The sequence below is a fragment of the Ursus americanus genome, chromosome 10 (assembly GCF_024610735.1).
Source record: "Ursus americanus isolate L20-20 chromosome 10, mUrsAme1.1.p, whole genome shotgun sequence".
In the NCBI taxonomy this organism is placed as follows: Eukaryota; Metazoa; Chordata; class Mammalia; order Carnivora; family Ursidae; genus Ursus; species Ursus americanus.
In genome coordinates, this window is record NC_142136.1 from 33,165,986 (window position 1) to 33,184,250 (window position 18,265).

At 38.8% G+C, this 18,265-nt stretch overlaps 1 protein-coding gene across 1 annotated transcript in view; it reads left to right on the forward strand.

The window, feature by feature from the left end:
• MZT1 (mitotic spindle organizing protein 1) overlaps positions 1–17,424 on the forward strand; it is a 28,300-nt gene extending 10,876 nt beyond the window's left edge. Inside the window, exon 3 of the mRNA XM_045810911.2 lies at positions 13,033–17,424. Within this exon, the coding sequence (XP_045666867.1) occupies positions 13,033–13,056 (24 nt within the window). The 3' untranslated portion in view covers positions 13,057–17,424. The remainder of the gene's footprint in view (positions 1–13,032) is intronic.
• The last annotated feature ends 841 nt before the right edge of the window (positions 17,425–18,265 follow it).

The window sequence follows — 18,265 nt, forward strand, 5'->3', positions numbered from 1 at the left end:
ATTTTACACACTTAATAGAAAGGGCCCAGATTTCTTGAAGAAAGTATTGGTAGAACTATGGACATTAAAGGCAATTCTGGTAAAGGGCTCAGAAAGGAGAGAGCAGTAGAGAAAGCTTTAACTGTCTCAGAGAATACATACATGATGATGAGCAGAATGTTGCTGGAAATGACGTTAAAGGGGCTTCTGGTGAGATCTCATAAGGAGCATATTATTGAACACTGGAGGGAAGGTTGTCCTCGCTATAAAGTGACAGCACGTGGCTGAATCATGTTTTACTCTTGGAAGAAAAATAAAACTTGTAATTGATGAACTTCGATATTAGCTGAGGAAATTCCCTAGCAGAGTGTGGAAAGTGCAGGAGCAAAATTTCCCTTGCTACTTAAAATAAAATGTAAGAGGAATGAAAGATCGAGGAAGGAACTGGTACGTGAAAAGGAAGCAGCACTTGATTTGGAAAATTCTCAGCCTTACCGAGAGAGCATGCTCTGGAGAGAAAGCCCAGAGTGGCTCTGGTGAGGCCATTGGGAAGACTGGGTTTCTGTACTTCTGGGAAGAAAATTGTGACCATGTGTTTTTCCTTCAAGAAAAGGAAAGAATGACACACAGTAGCTCAAGAGGAAGGGACTGCTGAGGCCAAATGGCTGCACTGCCACTGTGGGCCCAGAGGACCACCTTTTTTCAAATACAAACTTGCCACTTTTTAGTTGCTCACATTGGGAGCAGGAAAGGTATATTCCCTCTCTTACTTGCATGCAGTGATTTAAAATCTTGGGTGATTTTATTTCCATGTTTATATAACAGTAACTCACCACAGATACTGATATTCAAGTTAGTTCCTCTGAAAACTTGTCCAAGGGCAAAGTGACTTTTCTCTAGCTTTTTTTTTCTTTGAGAAAACAAAACTATATAATACATGTAATTTACCCGTCTCAAATTAAGTCATTCTCTAGTAAGTTCCAGTGATTTGGGTTGTTTTTGAGATTTTTAAAACTTTAAACACAAAAAGTTAAAAGAACATATTTACAGAGCAAAAATTTATCATAAAGAGAATATCTGTACAGTTTGCATTGCTAGAGCCCTACAGAGCTCCCTTGAGCTCCCCAACACTATATCACTAACCTCTCCAGTAACTACTGTCTTGATTTTTATGGTAGAAGCTTTCTTATTTTTAATAGTTTTACTGACTAAACATGGGTCTTTAAACACTGCGGTTTAATTTTATAAGATTTTTGAATGTGATATAAACCGGAATCTTACAGCACAGTCTTTACTGGGTTCTTTAACATTATGTTCGAGAGGGTGTTTTTTTATTTTTTTGAGTATAGTTGACACACGAGTGTTATATCAGGTGTACTACTTAGTGACTTGACAGGTTTATACATTTTTTTAAAGATTTTTATTTATTTATTTGAGGGAGAGTGTGCCAGTGAGAGGAGGGGCAGAGGGAGAAACAGGCTCCCCACTGAGTAGGGAGCCTGACATAGGGCTAAGTCCCAGGACCCCAAGATCATGACCTGAGCCAAAGACAGCCGCTTAACGGACTGAGCCGTTAGGTTTATACGTTATGCTGTCTGTTCACTACAACGTAGCTGCCGTCTGTCCCATGACATCACTATTAAAATATTATTGACTGTGTTCCTTATGCTGTGACTTTTATTCCTGTGACTTACTTACTGATTCCGTAACTGGAAGCCTATCTCTCCCTCTCCCCTTCGCCCATTTTGTCCATCCCCCTCTCCCCTCCCCTCCCCTCTGCAGCCATCAGTTTTTTCTCTTTTTATAGTCTGATTCTACTTGATTCTACTTACAAGTAGAATCGTGAGGTTCGTTTATTTATTTATTTTTTTTAAAGAGTTCATTTATTTGAGAGAGAGCAGGAGTGCGGGCAAGTGCACACAGGAGCAGGGGGAGAGACAGAGGAAGAGGGAGAGAGAGAATGTCAGACAGATTCTGCGCATGGAACCCAGGCACCCCGGAGGCTCGTTTATGTTGTGGGTAATACAGTCCTTTTCACTAAAATAATCATGCTTCGTTGCACAAATATACACTATTCAGTTCTCCTTTCTACTGTGAATGGATCTTCAGTTGCTTCCAGTGTGGGGCTATTAGGAATACGCTGCTAGGAAGGAGCATAGTTGTGCGCATCTCGTGATGCCTATGTGCATGTGTTTCTGTTGGGTGTGTATCTACAAGTAAAGGTGCTTGTTTTTAGGTTATGTTTATCTTCAACTAGAATAGATAATGCCAAACTTTTCTAAAGTAGCTGTGTTTCTATGTCCACGAGCAGCATATGAGTTTCCCTTCCTTGCCCCATATCTTTGCCAATATTTATTGTGTTTTTAATTTTAGTCATTTTGGTGGTTGTGTATGGGTTTCTTATGTGGTTTTATTTGCATTTCTCCTAGTACCAATGAAGTTGAATGTGTTTTTATATGTTTTTTTGGCCATTTTCTTTGCGAGATACCTTTTCAAGTAGTTTGCCCATTTTTTTTTCTGGGTTGTCTATTTTTCTTTTTGTATTGGTAGTCTTAAATATTCTGAATGTGAACCCTTTGCTAAATGTGTGTGTATGTTACTAATTTCTTTTAGTCAGATTTTTAAATCTTTATAAAAACTATTTAGACTTTGTTACTTTTTAAACTCACAACTATGCTTGCATATGACAGAAAGAAAAATAACTAAATAATATAATGAGAATAACTAATGTTTATGAGTACTTCCCTTTTACCAGACTCTGTGCACTAAGGCTTTCCTTGTGTTATTTCCTTTATGGTCACAGCAGTGATGTGTACTGCTACCGCTATTAGTAGCTTACTGCTAAGGAAACTGAAGCTTATGGCGGCCCGCTTCTCCTAAGGACTTAACTGAGAAGTAGTTGAGCTGAGATTTGAACTTGGACTCTGGATTCTGAGTTGTTAACTACTAACTTTTCACCTACAATAAGTTCTAAAAAATATCTGAGCCTGCTTTTTGAGAAAGGGTGAAATGTGATTAGAGGTGAGTTAATGGACTGTAGCATGGGAACATTCCCTGGTTTAGTATTCTCTCATAACCCTGCTGTTAAAAATAAAATGCAGTATCATAGTCTTTGATCAGTAAATTTATGAAATTCCAGTGGAAGAGAATTTATTTAATAAACATCTTCCACAACTGCATGAATTTTTATTGTTTATGTTGGAATTTGACAGAATAGGGAGGCAGAAGACCATGAAGTTTTCATATTGTAATGCAGTTTGAGTGCCATAAAGGAACCACACACAAATAACCTAGTCGATGGGGTACAAGAGAAACTTACAGAAGTGTTTTGGGATAGCTCTTCCTTAGACAAAATAAACCCAAGGTATTAGGATAGGAGATTCAGAATTACCTACTTAGCATAGCTTTTTTAGCTTTGAACATGCTGACTATTCCATAGTGAGAATAGTGGACCATAATGAGACATAGGAGGCAAAATCAATAATTAAGGCAAACAAAATCAGAAAGCATTGCCCTTTGAATGGAAGGTCAGTCTCTCTCTCTCTCTCTCTCTCTCTCTCTCACACACACACACACACACACACACACAAACACAAAGCCCCTTAAAACACATTTTCCATAAACAACAACCAGTATGCCAGTTTCTTTTTTTTTTTTTTTTTAAATGATTTTTTATTATATTATGTTAGTCACGATACAGTACATCCCCGGTTTCCGATGTAAGGCTCGATGATTCATTAGTTGTGTATAACACCCAGTGCACCATGCAATACGTGCCCTCCTTACTACCCATCACCGGTCTGTCCCATTCCCCCACCCCCCTCCCCTCTGAAGTCCTCAGTTTGTTTCTCATAGTCCATAGTCTCTCATGTTTCATTCCCCCTTCTGATTACCCCCCCTTTCTTTATCCCTTTCTTCCCCTACCGATCATCCTAGTTCTTATGTTCCATAGATGAGAGAAATCATATGATAGTTGTCTTTCTCTGCTTGACTTATTTCACTTAGCATTATCTCCTCCAGTGCTGTCCATGTTGTAGCAAATGTTGAGAACTCGTTCTTTCTGATAGCTGAGTAATATTCCATTGTATATATGGACCACAACTTCTTAATCCAGTCATCTGTTGAAGGGCATCTCAGCTCCTTCCACAATGTAGCTATTGTGGACATTGCTGCTATGAACATTGGGGTGCATATGGCCCTTCTCTTCACTACGTCTGTATCTTTGGGGTAAATACCCAGTAGTGCAATGGCTGGATCATAGGGTAGCTCAATTTTTAACTTTTTAAGGGACCTCCACACTGTTTTCCAGAGTGGCTGTACCAACTTGCATTCCCACCAACAATGTAGGAGGGATCCCCTTTCTCCACATCCTCTCCAACAATTGTTGTTTCTTGCCTTGTCTATTTTTGCCATTCTAACTGGCGTAAGGTGGTATCTCAGTGTGGTTTTGATTTGAATTTCCTTGATGGCTAATGATTTTGAACATTTTTTCATGTGTCTGTTAGCCATTTGTATGTCTTCATTGGAAAAGTGTCTGTTCATATCTTCTGCCCATTTTTTGATTTGTTTATTTGTTTCTCGTGTATTGAGTTTGAGAAGTTCTTTGTAGATCTTGGATACCAGTCCTTTATCTGTAGTGTCATTTGCAAATATATTCTCCCATTCCGTGGGCTGCCTCTTAGTTTTTCTGACTGTTTCCTTGGATGTGCAGAAACTTTTAATCTTGATGAAGTCCCATAAGTTCATTTTATCTTTTGTTTCTCTTGCCTTTGGGGATGTGTCATGAAAAAGGTTGCTGTGGCCGATGTCGTAGAGGTTGTTGCCTGTGTTCTCCTCTAGAATTTTGATGGATTCCTGTCTCACATCGAGGTCTTTCATCCATTTGGAGTTTATTTTTGTGTATGGTGTGAGATAGTGGTCAAGTTTCATTCTCTTGCATGTAGCTGTCCAATTTTCCCAGCACCATTTATTGAAGAGACTGTCTTTTTCCCACCGGATGTTTTTTCCTGCTTTATCAAATATTAGTTGCCCAAAGAGCCGAGGGTCCATTTCTGGGGTCTCTATTCTGTTCCATTGGTCTATGTGTCTGTTTTTGTGCCAGTACCATGCTGTCTTTGTGATCACAGCTTTGTAGTACAGCTCGAAATCCGGCATTGTGATGCCCCCAGCTTTGTTTTTCCTTTTCAACAGTTCCTTGGAGATTCGGGGCCTTTTCTGTTTCCATACAAATTTAAGGACTGTTTGTTCCAGTTCTTTGAAAAATGTCCTTGGTATTTTGATCGGGATAGCATTGAAAGTGTAGATTGCTCTGGGTAGCATGGACATTTTAACTATGTTAATTCTTCCGATCCATGAGCATGGAATATCTTTCCATCTTTTTATGTCTTCCTCAATGTCTTTTAAGAGTGATTTATAGTTTCTAGAATATAGGTCCTTTACGTCTCTGGTTAAGTTAATTCCAAGGTAACGTATGGTTTTTGGTGCTATTGTAAATGGGATGGATTCCCTAATTTCTCTTTCTTCGTTCGCGTTATTCGTGTATAGAAATGCAACTGATTTCTGAGCATTTATTTTGTATCCTGCCACGTTACTGAATTGCTCTATAACTTCTAATAGTTTGGGAGTGGCTTCTTTTGGGTTTTCCATATAGAGTATCATGTCATCTGCAAAGAGAGACATTTTGACTTCTTCTTTGCCAATTTGAATACCTTTGATCCCTTTTTGTCGTCTGATTGCTGTTGCAAGGACTTCTAGTACTATGTTGAATAATAGTGGCGAGAGTGGGCATCCTTGTCGAGTTCCTGATCTTAAGGGAAAGGCTTCCAGCTTTTCCCCATTGAGAATAATATTTGCAGTAGGCTTTTCATAGATGGCTTTTATGAGATTGAGAAATGTACCTTCTATTCCTACACTCTGAAGGGTTTTAATCAGGAAAGGATGCTGTATTTTGTCAAATGCTTTTTCGGCATCGATTGAGAGGATCATATGGTTCCTGAGTCTTTTCTTGTTGATATGATGTATCACGCTGATTGATTTGCGAATATTGAACCACGCTTGCATCCCAGGTATGAATCCCACTTGATCGTGATGGATAATCCTTTTAATGTACTGTTGGATTCTATTAGCAAGTATCTTGTTGAGGATTTTGGCATCCATATTCATTAGGGAAATCGGTCTGTAATTCTCCTTTTTGATGGGGTCTTTGCCTGGTTTGGGGATCAAGGTAATATTGGCCTCATAGAATGAGTTTGGTAGCTTTCCTTCTGTTTCTATTTTTTGAAATAGCTTTAGGAGAATAGGTATTATTTCTTCTTTGAATATTTGGTAGAATTCCCCAGGAAAACCGTCCGGGCCTGGAGTTTTGTTATTTGGAAGGTTGTTTATCACTGACTCAATTTCTTCATAATTAATTGGCCTGTTTAAGGAATCAATTTCTTCCGGTTTCAATCTTGGTAGTTTATAGGTTTCCAGGAAGGATTCCATCTCTTCCAGATTGCTTAGTTTATTGGCATATAGCTGTTGATAAAAATTTCTAATAATCCTTCCAATTTCAATGGTGCTCGTCGTGACCTCTCCTTTTTCATTCATAATTTTAATAATCTGGGTCCTTTCTCTTTTCTTTTGGATAAGTCTTGCCAGTGGTCTGTCAATTTTATTGATTCTCTCAAAGAACCAGCTTCTAGTCCTGTTGATCTGCTCTACTGTACTTCTGGTTTCTGCTTGATTGATTTCAGCTCTAATTTTGGTCAACTGCTTCCTCGTGCGTGGATTAGGCCTGTCCCTCTGTTGCTGTTCCAGCTTCTTGAGGTGAGAATATAGAAACTGCATTTTAGATTTTTCTATTCTTTTGAGTGAGGCTTGGATGGCTATGTATTTCCCCCTTAGGACTGCCTTTGCAGGATCCCATAGGTTTTGGACTGTTGTATTTTCATTCTCATTGGTCTCCATAAATTGTTTAATTTGATTTTTGATTTCCTGGTTTATCGAGTCATTCCTGAGCAGGATAGTTCTTAGTCTCCAAGTGTTTGAGTTTCTTCCAAATTTTTCCTTGTGGTTGAGTTCCAATTTCAGAGCGTTGTGGTCTGAGAATATGCAGGGGATAATTTCAATCTTTTGGTATCGGTTGAGACCTATTTTGTGTCCCAGAACATGGTCTATTCTTGAGAATGTTCCATGGGCATTAGAATAGAATGAGTATTCTTTGGTTCTGGGGTGTAGTGTTCTATATATATCTATGAGGTCCAACTCGTCGAGTATGGCATTCAAAGCCTTTGATTCTTTGCTTAGTTTTTGCCAGGGTGTTCTGTCTATTTCTGATAGTGGAGTGTTGAGGTCCCCTACTATTAATGTATTTTTATTTATATGTCTCTTTATTCTGGTTAAGAGTTGGCTTGTGTATCTTGCTGCTCCCCTGTTGGGGGCATATATATTTATAATTGTCATATCCACTTGTTGAATACTTCCCTTAAGAATAATATAGTGCCCTTCTGCGTCTCTAACTATAGTCTGTAGTTTAAAATCCAATTTATCTGATATGAGAATTGCTACCCCAGCTTTCTTTTGAGGTCCATTTGCGTGAAAGATGGTACTCCATCCCCTTACTCTCAGTCTGAATGCATCTTTGGGTTTGAAATGAGTCTCTTGTAGACAGCAAATGGATGGGTCATTTCTTTTTATCCAATCTGCAACCCTGTGGCGTTTTATGGGATGGTTCAAACCATTTACATTAAGACTGATTACTGAGAGATATGATTTTAATGTTGCCATGTTGCCAGTAAAGTCTTTGTTTGTATTGGCTGTGACTTTCTGTTCTGTATCACTCTTGGGGCCTTTTTACTTTTATAGAACCCCCCGTAATATCTCCTGTAGGGCTGGTTTCGTGGTTACAAAATTGGTTAGTGACTGGCGATTCTGAAATGTCTTTATTTCTCCATCAATTCTGAATGACAGCCTTGCTGGATAAAGGATCCTTGGCTGCATGTTTTTCTCTGAAAGAGCTTTAAATATGCTCCCCCAACCCTTTCTCTCATTCCAGGTCTGTGTAGACAGGTCTGACGTAATTCTGATGCTTTTGCCTTGGTACGTGAGAAATTTCTTTGCCCTGGCCGCTTTCAATACTGTATCCTTGCATCTAATATTTGCGAAATGCACTATGACGTGACGTGGCGTAGGTTTGTCATGGTTGAGCTTGGGAGGGGTCCTCTCTGCCTCTTGGACACGAATGTTTGTTTCCCTTGCTAGATTAGGGAAGTTTTCAGCTACAATTTGTTCAAATATCTCTTCTAGACCTCTGTTTTTCTCCACCCCCTCGGGGATGCCGATGATTCTAACATTGGATCGTTTCATTGAGTCAGTAATCTCCCGTAACCTACATTCGTGGGCGTGGATTTTTTTAAGACCATCTTCTGTTTTCATTTTTTCCTCTATTAACCCATCCTCCAATTCACTAACCCGTTCCTCTGCTTCTGCGACCCTGGCCGTCAGAGCCTCTAGTTTTGCCTGCATTTGGCTCATAGAATTTTTAATTTCTGTCAGATTCGCTCTCATTTCCGCCCTTAGGGATTCTATATTCTCAGTAACCTTTTCGTTAATAGTTTTTTCAATTCTACTCATCATTTTGACCATCGTTACTCTGAATTCCATTTCTGATAATTTGGTTACATCCATATCCATTATTTCTGTGGCAGAGGCCACAGAATCACTGTCTTTTCTTTGCTGGGGGGGGGCTTCTCCTTCTTGTCATTCTGATGAAGAGAGGTTGCGGGGTTTCCAGAGCCCAAATTATTGACTGGGTCCCAGGCCGTGCCCCTTGTTTTATAGGGATCTTAGGGATGTGGGCTTCTTCTTTAAAGATTTTATTTATTTATTTATGTGGCAGCCAACCAGCGAGAGAGGGAACAGAAGCAGGGGAGTGGGAGAGGAAGAAGCAGGCTCCCAGCGGAGGAGCCCGATGAGGGACTCCTTTCCGGAACGCCGGGATCACGCCCTAAGCCGGAGACAGGCGCTCAATGACTGCGCCACCCAGGCACCCGGGTTGTGGGCTTCTTGATTTTTCAGCCTGCCTTCTGTGTTCTGGGGGAGGGGCCTGCCGCGCCGATACTCAGGCAGCCCTGTTTGGGTAGAGTCTCCGTGTCCCCTGCGAGGGGGGATGGGGAGGGGCACTCCCTGAGCCGGTATTTCCAGGCTTTTGTTCTGTGGCGGCTTTCCCTGGCGGTTTGCTGTGCCTCTTCTGAGAGTCAGAGCAGCAGCGGCCAAATTTCAGCCTCTGTCACAGAACAGAGGGATTGCGGCCCGTTCTCTACTAATGTTCTGGCCACTTTAACTCTGTTTCTGTTGGTGCTGCTCAACCCTGCAGCGTCCGGGATGTGCGCCCCACACCCGGCGTCCCAGCCCTCACTTCCAGGGCCGGCGCGTCTCTGTCCTTTGTGTTTCTAATGCCGCCAGCCGCCCCGCGCCCGCTCCCGGATCTCCCGGTCTCAGTCTGGATCCTGTGAGCGCACCGGGATTCCGGGGTTCCGCGAGATGCCTGGTGGCGCGCGCACCCGGCTCACGGTCTCAGTCTGCTGTTTTGCGGGTGCCGACCGCGAGCCCCGCCCGCTCTCCCGTGCAAGTGGCTACCGCTTCCCGGCGCCCGAACACGGCGGCTCCCTCCCCCTTCCGTTTATTTTCCGATATCTGTGCACGGTTTCATGGCTCCCCGCTTCGTACCTCAATACTCAGCGCTGGAGATGTTCATTTGTAGAGATCCAGATGCGTCTTCCTGCGTCTCAGGCTGGTTCCGTGGTTGTTTAGGCTGGTCTGGTACCTATCCAGCTCGACTCGGAGGACCGGCTGAAAACGGTGTCTCCTACTCCTCCGCCATCTTAACCAATGTCCAGTATGCCAGTTTCTCATTAAAACTAGGTGGGGAAGAGAATCCTGAAAAGTGTCTAGCAAAGAAGAAAATGTTAATTAGAACTTTATTCTTTAAAGGAATGTTTGAAATCTGTATATAATTTTTATTAAAAAATGCTCATAATTTCAAAATATTTAAATACCAAAATACAAAGAAGGAAACAAATCATTCACAACCACCCAAGAGATAGTCAGCAATATTTGGTGAACACCATTCTAGATAGTATCATGCTAATTTAAAAATAAAAATATTACATTTAACTTTATGGATTAAAGAATATTTCACACGTTCTTCTCTTTAGATTATAAAATCTACTTTCTCTCTCTTACCTGCTACTGTTGGGTTGGGATTGGGAGCTGGTTAGCTCTGATCTGCACTGTGAGCCATACCTGGCTTTCCTAAAGAATCTTTCACACGTTGCTTCTCTTTAGATTATAAAATCTACTTTCTCTCTCTTACCTGCTACTGTTGGGTTGGGATTGGGAGCTGGTTAGCTCTGAGCTGCACTGTGAGCCATACCTGGCTTTCCTTGGCCACCCCTTACAGACTTTTAAAGCATATGGTGGTTTTTTCCTTTTGGGTGGTTGCTGCTAATTAATTTCTCTTATTTTTTGTCTGTTTCTTTTGGAACTAATAATAGAGTAAGGAAAAACTGTTCCTGTTGTGTTCTCCTGCCTTTACTAGAAATCCTAGTGATTAGAATTTCATTGTATGGTAGTTACCTCTATTTTAGAATGTGTAAAATATAAATCAAGGACATCCTGAAATGTTGCAAAGAGCTATTGGCCTAAAACATCCAGTTCTTCCTTTTGTTCTTCAGTTAACTATGTAGAAAATTGCAACAATTTTTCATTAATTGTTTTGTCTTTCTCGCAGATTTGTATATTGATATTGTTTAGATCATTTATCGTAAAAGTAGCTGGCTGTGTGTCACACCGTTAGGTCAGTTTCTTAGCATCAGTGGATGTGTCGCATTGTGTGTATCTCCCACAGCATAAGTAGGACTGTTAATTAAGGTGCAGTTTTAAAAAAATAGACCTTATTTTTATGAATGATTTATCAAATACTGAACTTTAGTATTGCCTCCTCAGGGCTAATATTTATGTATAAGCAATCATTTACATACTGTGATTTCAGAAATTCTGGACAAAACCTACTTCCTGTATCTTCTACCTCAGTGCCAAGGTGCCTTGAATTGGACTATTATTGATGCACTTTGCACTAAGAAGCCTTGCCCTTTCTCTTGCAGCTGTCCTGTATGTATGTCCTATGTATGTAGAAAGGTTTTGTACAGCATGAGGACATTGGGGCTGTAGAATTTGAGGTTGGGAGGGAAATAAGAGATTCAACAAGGAATATACTGACACAGGAAAGCAAAGTGTGGGAGACAAGACTGTTAAAGTTGGCTTTTCTCAGGGCCAATGCTTATGAAATTTTGGAGTCTCTAACGGTCTTCTGGTAACTGGGTTCTTTAGGATGCCGTTGCTGTCCTTTCAAACAGAATAGTGCTATATTCATAACAGGAATGCTGTACAAGGTTGATGACTTGCTTGTTAGGTGAAAATACTTGTTTCATTGTTTCTTGGAGGAGAACCTCTAAAATTAGTATGAAGGTGGAATGGGACCAGACAAATTAAATTGCATTAGAGTTAAGGTACTTTAATTTTTAAAAAATTCTAAAATTGTTTATATTGTTTCAAGGCTTCTTTGAAGTAAATGATACTGAGAATGGGGTTAGGAAGAAGACAGTGCCTAAAGGTATGCAGCTAAAGCTAATATAAGAACCTTATTTAAGGGTAGAAAGAAATAAGAAACCTTTTAGAACAAGGGAGATTTTTTTCAAACTACTTTCTAATCCTTGTGAATAATAAACCCAAAGAAGCAAAAGGCTGATTAGAATAGCCAACTGTATGGACAAACAAGGTAGGTTCTGCTGATTGCAAAGAGAATGTTTCAGATTGAGTTAACTACAATTTTCCCAGCATGTTAAGGGATTTTCATGAAAGACCTCTGAACTTAGACTAAACTTAAAAGCAAGTTTTAATTAAGAAGTTGAAACATGGGGCACCTGGGTGGCTCAGTCAGTTAAGTGTCGGCCTTTGGCTCGGGTAATGATCTCAGGGTCCTGGGATCAAGCCCCGTGTCGGGCTCCCTCCTCTGGGGAAGCCTACTTCTCCCTCTCCCTCAGTTCCTCCCCCTGCTTGTGCTCTCTCTCTGTCTTTCGCTCTGCACTCTCTCTCTCAAATAAATAAATAAAATCTTGAAAAAAAAAAAGTTGAAATGTAAATGAATTAAAAGTTTACTGTGTATTTCTAAAATTAAACTTATTTAAAATCATCATATTCATATTTGGCATTAGGAAATTACTTGTTTAAATCCTCATTTTTTAGAAATATGTATCAAGGGGCGCCTGAGCAGCTCAGTCAGTTAAGCATCTGACTCTTGATTTCGTCTCAGGTCATGATCTCAGTGTTGTGAGATTGAGCCTCCATCGGTCTCCACACTAAGCTAACTAAACTAAGCAGGGAGCCTACTTCTCTCCCCCTTTCCCTCACTGAGCACATGTGTGCGCACTCGCTCTCTTTCTCTGTAAAATAAATAAATAAATCTTTAAAAAAGAAAAAGAAATGTCTCAGATCATTTACTGATGACTCATATGGTGTCTGGAAATTTCTGCGGAATAATCAGGGAAAGTATAATAGTTGGTGGTATATAGGTGAAGCAGGATTAGCCATGTGTTCATTATTCCCGTTTGCCCTTTTTTTCTCTGCTTTCTAACAGAAGGTCATTTTCATTCTTAATCCCCTTTTCTTGTTATAATGAAACATGCAGGAACCAATAAAGACTGGATAAGGTGGATACAGTGTGTGGATAAGGTCCGCTTGGGTCAGTTTTTCAAATAGCAGTATATTTTTACGTTAACTGTATTATTTAAGAAGATATAACAATTTTCCACTGTTAGCCTAGCAGTGAGTTCAAAAGGTAGTTCTAATGTACTGCAAAAAATGAAAACCCCACTGCGTTGTCCTGATAAAAGTGGTTTGGTATATGTGGAGGAGGAATTGTTTGTTAATGATAGTGCAGTATTGACAAACATATCTCCATGGTGTCTCTTTTTTCGTGGTTTTATTATAATGAAACTTACTTTCTTGTTCTAGGCTGCTGAAAATACGACAAGCTGACTTTCTGGAGAAATTCTGATGAGATATGTCAAGCTCTTCAAGAGGATTTGAAGATTGCATTGTAGTCAGGAATGTACGATGAAATTACTGCATGCAGCAGTGTAGAAACATTTTCCTTTTTAAAAGAATTATAAAACCATAGCTTTATAAATCAGTGGAAAATGGCTTACAGAGAGAACTATCAGATGTGTTTACATCACATCGTACTTTTTTTTAACAGCTCTAATGCATTGGCATTGCTGTGTTCATATTTATGTATTCTTTATTTATAGCTCTGATAGCTTTAATTTTCTAAGCAGTCTGTCTGTCAGATGTGCACATCTGCTGTGCCTGGTTGAAGTATAGTGGAACCCATCAGAAGTAATGTAATAGTTATGACTTGTTGACATTTCCATTATAAAATTTAATTTTGAATTGTTTATGCAAAATAAGCGTGGATTTGTGTTGTATTGGGCTAAAAGTTGACAGAATCTCAGCCACCATTTGTGAATTTTGATTTAGATTTACGACGTATATCAGAATCTTTTTTTATGAGCACAGAAATCATTTGTTTTAACCTGCTCTTCTTTAACAAAGAATATTTAGTTTTTTAAACATAAAAGTTTTTCTGGTAGTTAACAGTATCAACCAGATCCATTTTTGTATTGATTGAAAAATAAAACTTAGAAACTTAGATTTTAAAAGTGATGATAGTGCTTAGTATTGTCATTTGAATCATTTAAATTTAATAAAAATGTTAATTGACAGTATTTTTCTTTCTAAGTTTTATACCCTATAAATGACGGCCTAAAAAATAATGCTTAATGAAATATTTCCAATATGCAAAATTCTTTAATTTTATTATGTAAAAATAGTTTGAGTGGTTACCTAATATATCTTGAGTGGTTATCTAATAAATCACTAAATAGGAAGTATGTGTCAACAAATACGATATTTCTGAAGGAGTAAAGATTTTCAGTCATTAAACAAAAACTAAATAATCAAGTGTTCTGTATCAGGAATTATAAATATTCCTTTCCAAGGTCACTTTGTGTGTCATTATTTTTTCCCTGAAAGTTTTAACTAATCAAAGTGATGATTCAAAGTGAATTTGAGAAAATGTAGGATAGTGTTAATTCTGTTCCTGTAGCAAAATCTCAATGGAATATTTTCCCAAGAGTGATAGGATTTTAATCCGGTTTTATTTTAGATTTTATTAGCTTCCATTGAAATGATAGCATTTACTCTTTAGCAGCAGTTTTGTTCTTCAGACAAAGTAAGACTTAGTAATTAAGTGACAGCCTTCTGTTGCTAGTCTTGATTATTTTGACTTTGTAAGCACCTGGCATCTTTACCAAGGGCACTGGAAGGTGTATTATTGGCAGACTCAGTTGGGAGACGATAATGACTTGTGGTGAGTCATTTATTTGATAGTAAACCCTGCAAGTCCTGCATGTTGTTACCCATAAAATCATAAAGACAACATTTTTGTTGTCTCCAAAACTGGTATATACTCTTAGGCCACAAGAGTTAATAGTTTTATTTATGATTTTGTAGATTAAGTTATTTATGTATGATACAAAATAGGAAAATATATTGAGAAGGCGTTATGTTTACAGAGAACTTCTTTAAGTGTTAAACTTAAGTGTAAACATATATTTTTAATGCATATTTCAGTACTATTTAACAAAATCAAAACAAATTGTAATGATACAATTGGCAGTGTTATGCATGTTATCAGTGACAAAAATAAAACCATTTTGGTGGTATTGGCATGTACTTTTGATGTAATATATTCTTTGTGAACACAACTTGTGTTTCTGTAGGTATTCTATAAATACTTAAATACTTAGAATGAAGATTATTTAGAGGCTATATAATTTACAATGTAAAATTAGGCTTCAGGTGTGAAATGCAATACTTTTCTCCCCATGGTGAAAGGAGATAGCTATATTAACGTTGCCCCAGGCTTGAAAACAAAGTTGGCATTTCAAATATGTGTGAGATTATGTTTTTCTTTACATAGTGGGAGATTACAAAATACTTAAAAGGTTTCTAATAACTGAATCAAGTATCGGTTTTTAAACATATTTAAGTTAATTAAACCTAAAAATTCAGTTCCTCACACTAGCCACATTTTTATTGTAAAATATACACAACATAAAATTTACCGTTTTAACCATTTTTAAGTTGTACAGATCAGTAACAACATCCACGCTGTTGTGCTGCCATCACTATATTTAGAACTTTTTCATCATCCAAACAAATTACCCATTAAGCAGTGACTCCCCACTCTCTTCCTTCAGCCCATTTTTCTAGGTAAACATTTTTTTACTTTTTGTTTCTATGAATTTGACTATTCTAGGTACCTCATATAAGTAGAATCATACAGTTATTTGTTCTTTAGTGTCTCTTTTTTCACTTAACATTATGTCTTCAGGATTCATCCATATTATAACATGTATCAGAATTTCATTCCTTTTTGAAGTTGAATAATATTCCATAGCATGTATTTACCACGTTTTGTTTATCTGTTCACCCAGTGACTATTTGGGTGTTTCTGTCTTTTGGCTATTGTGAATAATGTTGATTTTAATATTGGTGTATAAATATCTGTTCAAGTGCCTGCTTTTGATGCCTTTTGGTATGTACCCAGAAATGGAATTGCAGTTCTCACAGTCTCACCTGAGAAAAGCACAGGAGCCAGGAGACCCAGTGCTGAGTAGCTGGGCCCTGGAGTCTGGCTTCCTGTTCTGGCTCAACGATTGGGGGCAAGTTACTACTGAGAGCCAGTGTCTTCTGAAAAATGGGGAAATTCATCCCTACTTCACAGACTGTGTGTGGAAGATACTTTGGTCAGAACCTGAAACACATTAAATGCTGATTTTTGCATACACATTCCATTGGGTCGAGAGTGAAGGGCTATTTAAGAATTATGCATAAAACTAGGATGGTAGAGCCAACTAAGTGCCCATGAACAAATAGTCTGATTTCTAGGCAAACTTTGCACTTGGACCCTTTTATCTCATGTGATCTCTTAAGAGTTTCATTTACTGATGAAGCTACTTTGACACCTTTCCCAGAGATAGAGCCAAAATCTCTTAAGACATCATAAATGACAGTTTGGCTCTCTCTCTTTTTTTAAAGGTTTTATTTATTTAAGGGAGCGAGACAGAGCACAAACGGTGGGGAGGGGTAGAGGGAGAAACAGATCCCCCGCTGAGTAGAGAGCCCAATGTGGGGCTTGATCCCAGGACCCTGGGATCAGGCATGACCTGAGCACTCAGGCACCCAGTTTGGCTCTCTTTGTTAGGAAACTGTTAAGGGGCTGATTCTCTTTTCCCAAAATCCATATGTGGAAGCCCTAACTCCAGTACTTTGGAATGTGACTATATTTGGAGAGCCTTTAAAGAGGTGATTAAATTAAAATGAGTCCTTTCGGGTGAGTCCTAATCCAAACTGACTGCTATCTGTATAAGGAAATTAGGACACTCAGACCTGAGGGATACACAAGTGAGGAGGAAAGACTGAAGAAGGAGCAGAGGGCAGCCATCTGCAAGCCAAGGATAGAGGCCTCAGAAGAAAACAAACCTCCAAAAACCTTGATCTTGGACTTCTGACCTCCAGAACTGTGAGAAAATAAATACGTTGATTAAGCCAACCAGTCTGTGGTACTTTGTTACAGCAACTATAGCAAACTAATATATAAGAATAAATATAAAGTGCTTATAGACAAAACATTATAGTTAGCACTTGGCTTAGTAACGCCTCTAGACTAATTTGGAAGGATGAAATAGGCTGGAGGGTTTTTTTGTTTTTTAAAGAACTTGATGGGCTGCCTTAACTCCTCATTGGTAAAGAGGTTCTGTGTCAGTCCTACTCAGAACTGAGCTGAAAATAACCCTGAGATCAGGCAGATACTTGGGAAGCCAAAAATCTGAAAGAATAATGATTTTGGTTGGTGATCGTTCTGAAATGATGTATTTCTTATTTTTGAGGTACATGGACCTGTACCTCTAGAGACTGACCCATTGAAGGTTGCCATTTAAATTAGAAATCTTTGGGAAAATCATCTTATGTGGCAGAATGTGTATCTCATTAGCATGGAAACCCATATAAAGTAATAGAAATTGGTTGAATCATTTATATGCAAGCAACTTGAAGAGTCAGAAATGAATTGTATCACTGAGAAATCAAAATGGTAGCCTACTGTGGATTAGGACCTCACAGAAGGAAATGGATTAATACAAAAGTGCTTCGATACTCACCAATGGCAAGAGTGCTTATACATAAATTCCATAAAATTAACAGTTGGATTCTTTAATATAAAAACAAACTGGATTAATTTTTCCAATGACTTTAATCATGAGTCAATAAAACATTTGTAAATGTGAACACAATTGTTTCTGTGCCTATTTTTAAAACGGGCTTCAGTTACTTTTACACAAATTACTGTCACAAGAGGGAATCCTTGAGAGAATTAACGAATAAAGGGGAGAAAGGATTTGCAAGTGAGGGCTGAAAAGAAGGCAGGCAGTCTAGAAAAAGTAAACCTTGTTTGCACATTTTCATTGGTGAACAAATTAGTTGGTATTCTGTCTTGAGTAGGCTTGGTAGTATCAAATAAACCCATTTTAGTTGTTTGTGGATTCTCCAGAAAGTCGTGAGTCCTTCCATCAGCACCTCCACCTTGTTGAGATCAGGTCTACATGGTTTTTCTCATGAGGATGTCTCACTGTATGGAATCTTACAAATTCTCTAGGGAATTTTAATGAAGTTCCTAACAATTCTACAAGGAGAAGGAGAAAACTAACAATACAGTGTTAGAAAAGAAACCAATGCATTGTGTAGGGGCAGGAAGGAAATCAGTAGGTTTTTCTGGCTGAAATGGAAAATTCTATTTAAGGAAGAGTAGGAGAGGGTTTGGAAAGGCAGGCTGAAGCCAGATTATGAACATCCCTGAGCAAGTTTGACTTTTATTCCATAGATGGCAAAGAAAGGAAGAGACATGGTTAAACTGTGTTCTGGGCCTTGCTTTGCAAGTGAATTAAGTGCAGGATGGATTGGAGCAGGGAGAAAAGAGCAACAGAGACTAGGAGGCCACCAGAGTAACCGAAACTCAAGTGCTCAAGTCAGGGTAGATTCGAGAGACGTTACAAAAGAAAAACATGGGATTTAATGGCAAGTTATGGGGAAAAGAGAGAAGAAAAGTTCTTAACCTGGGCACCAA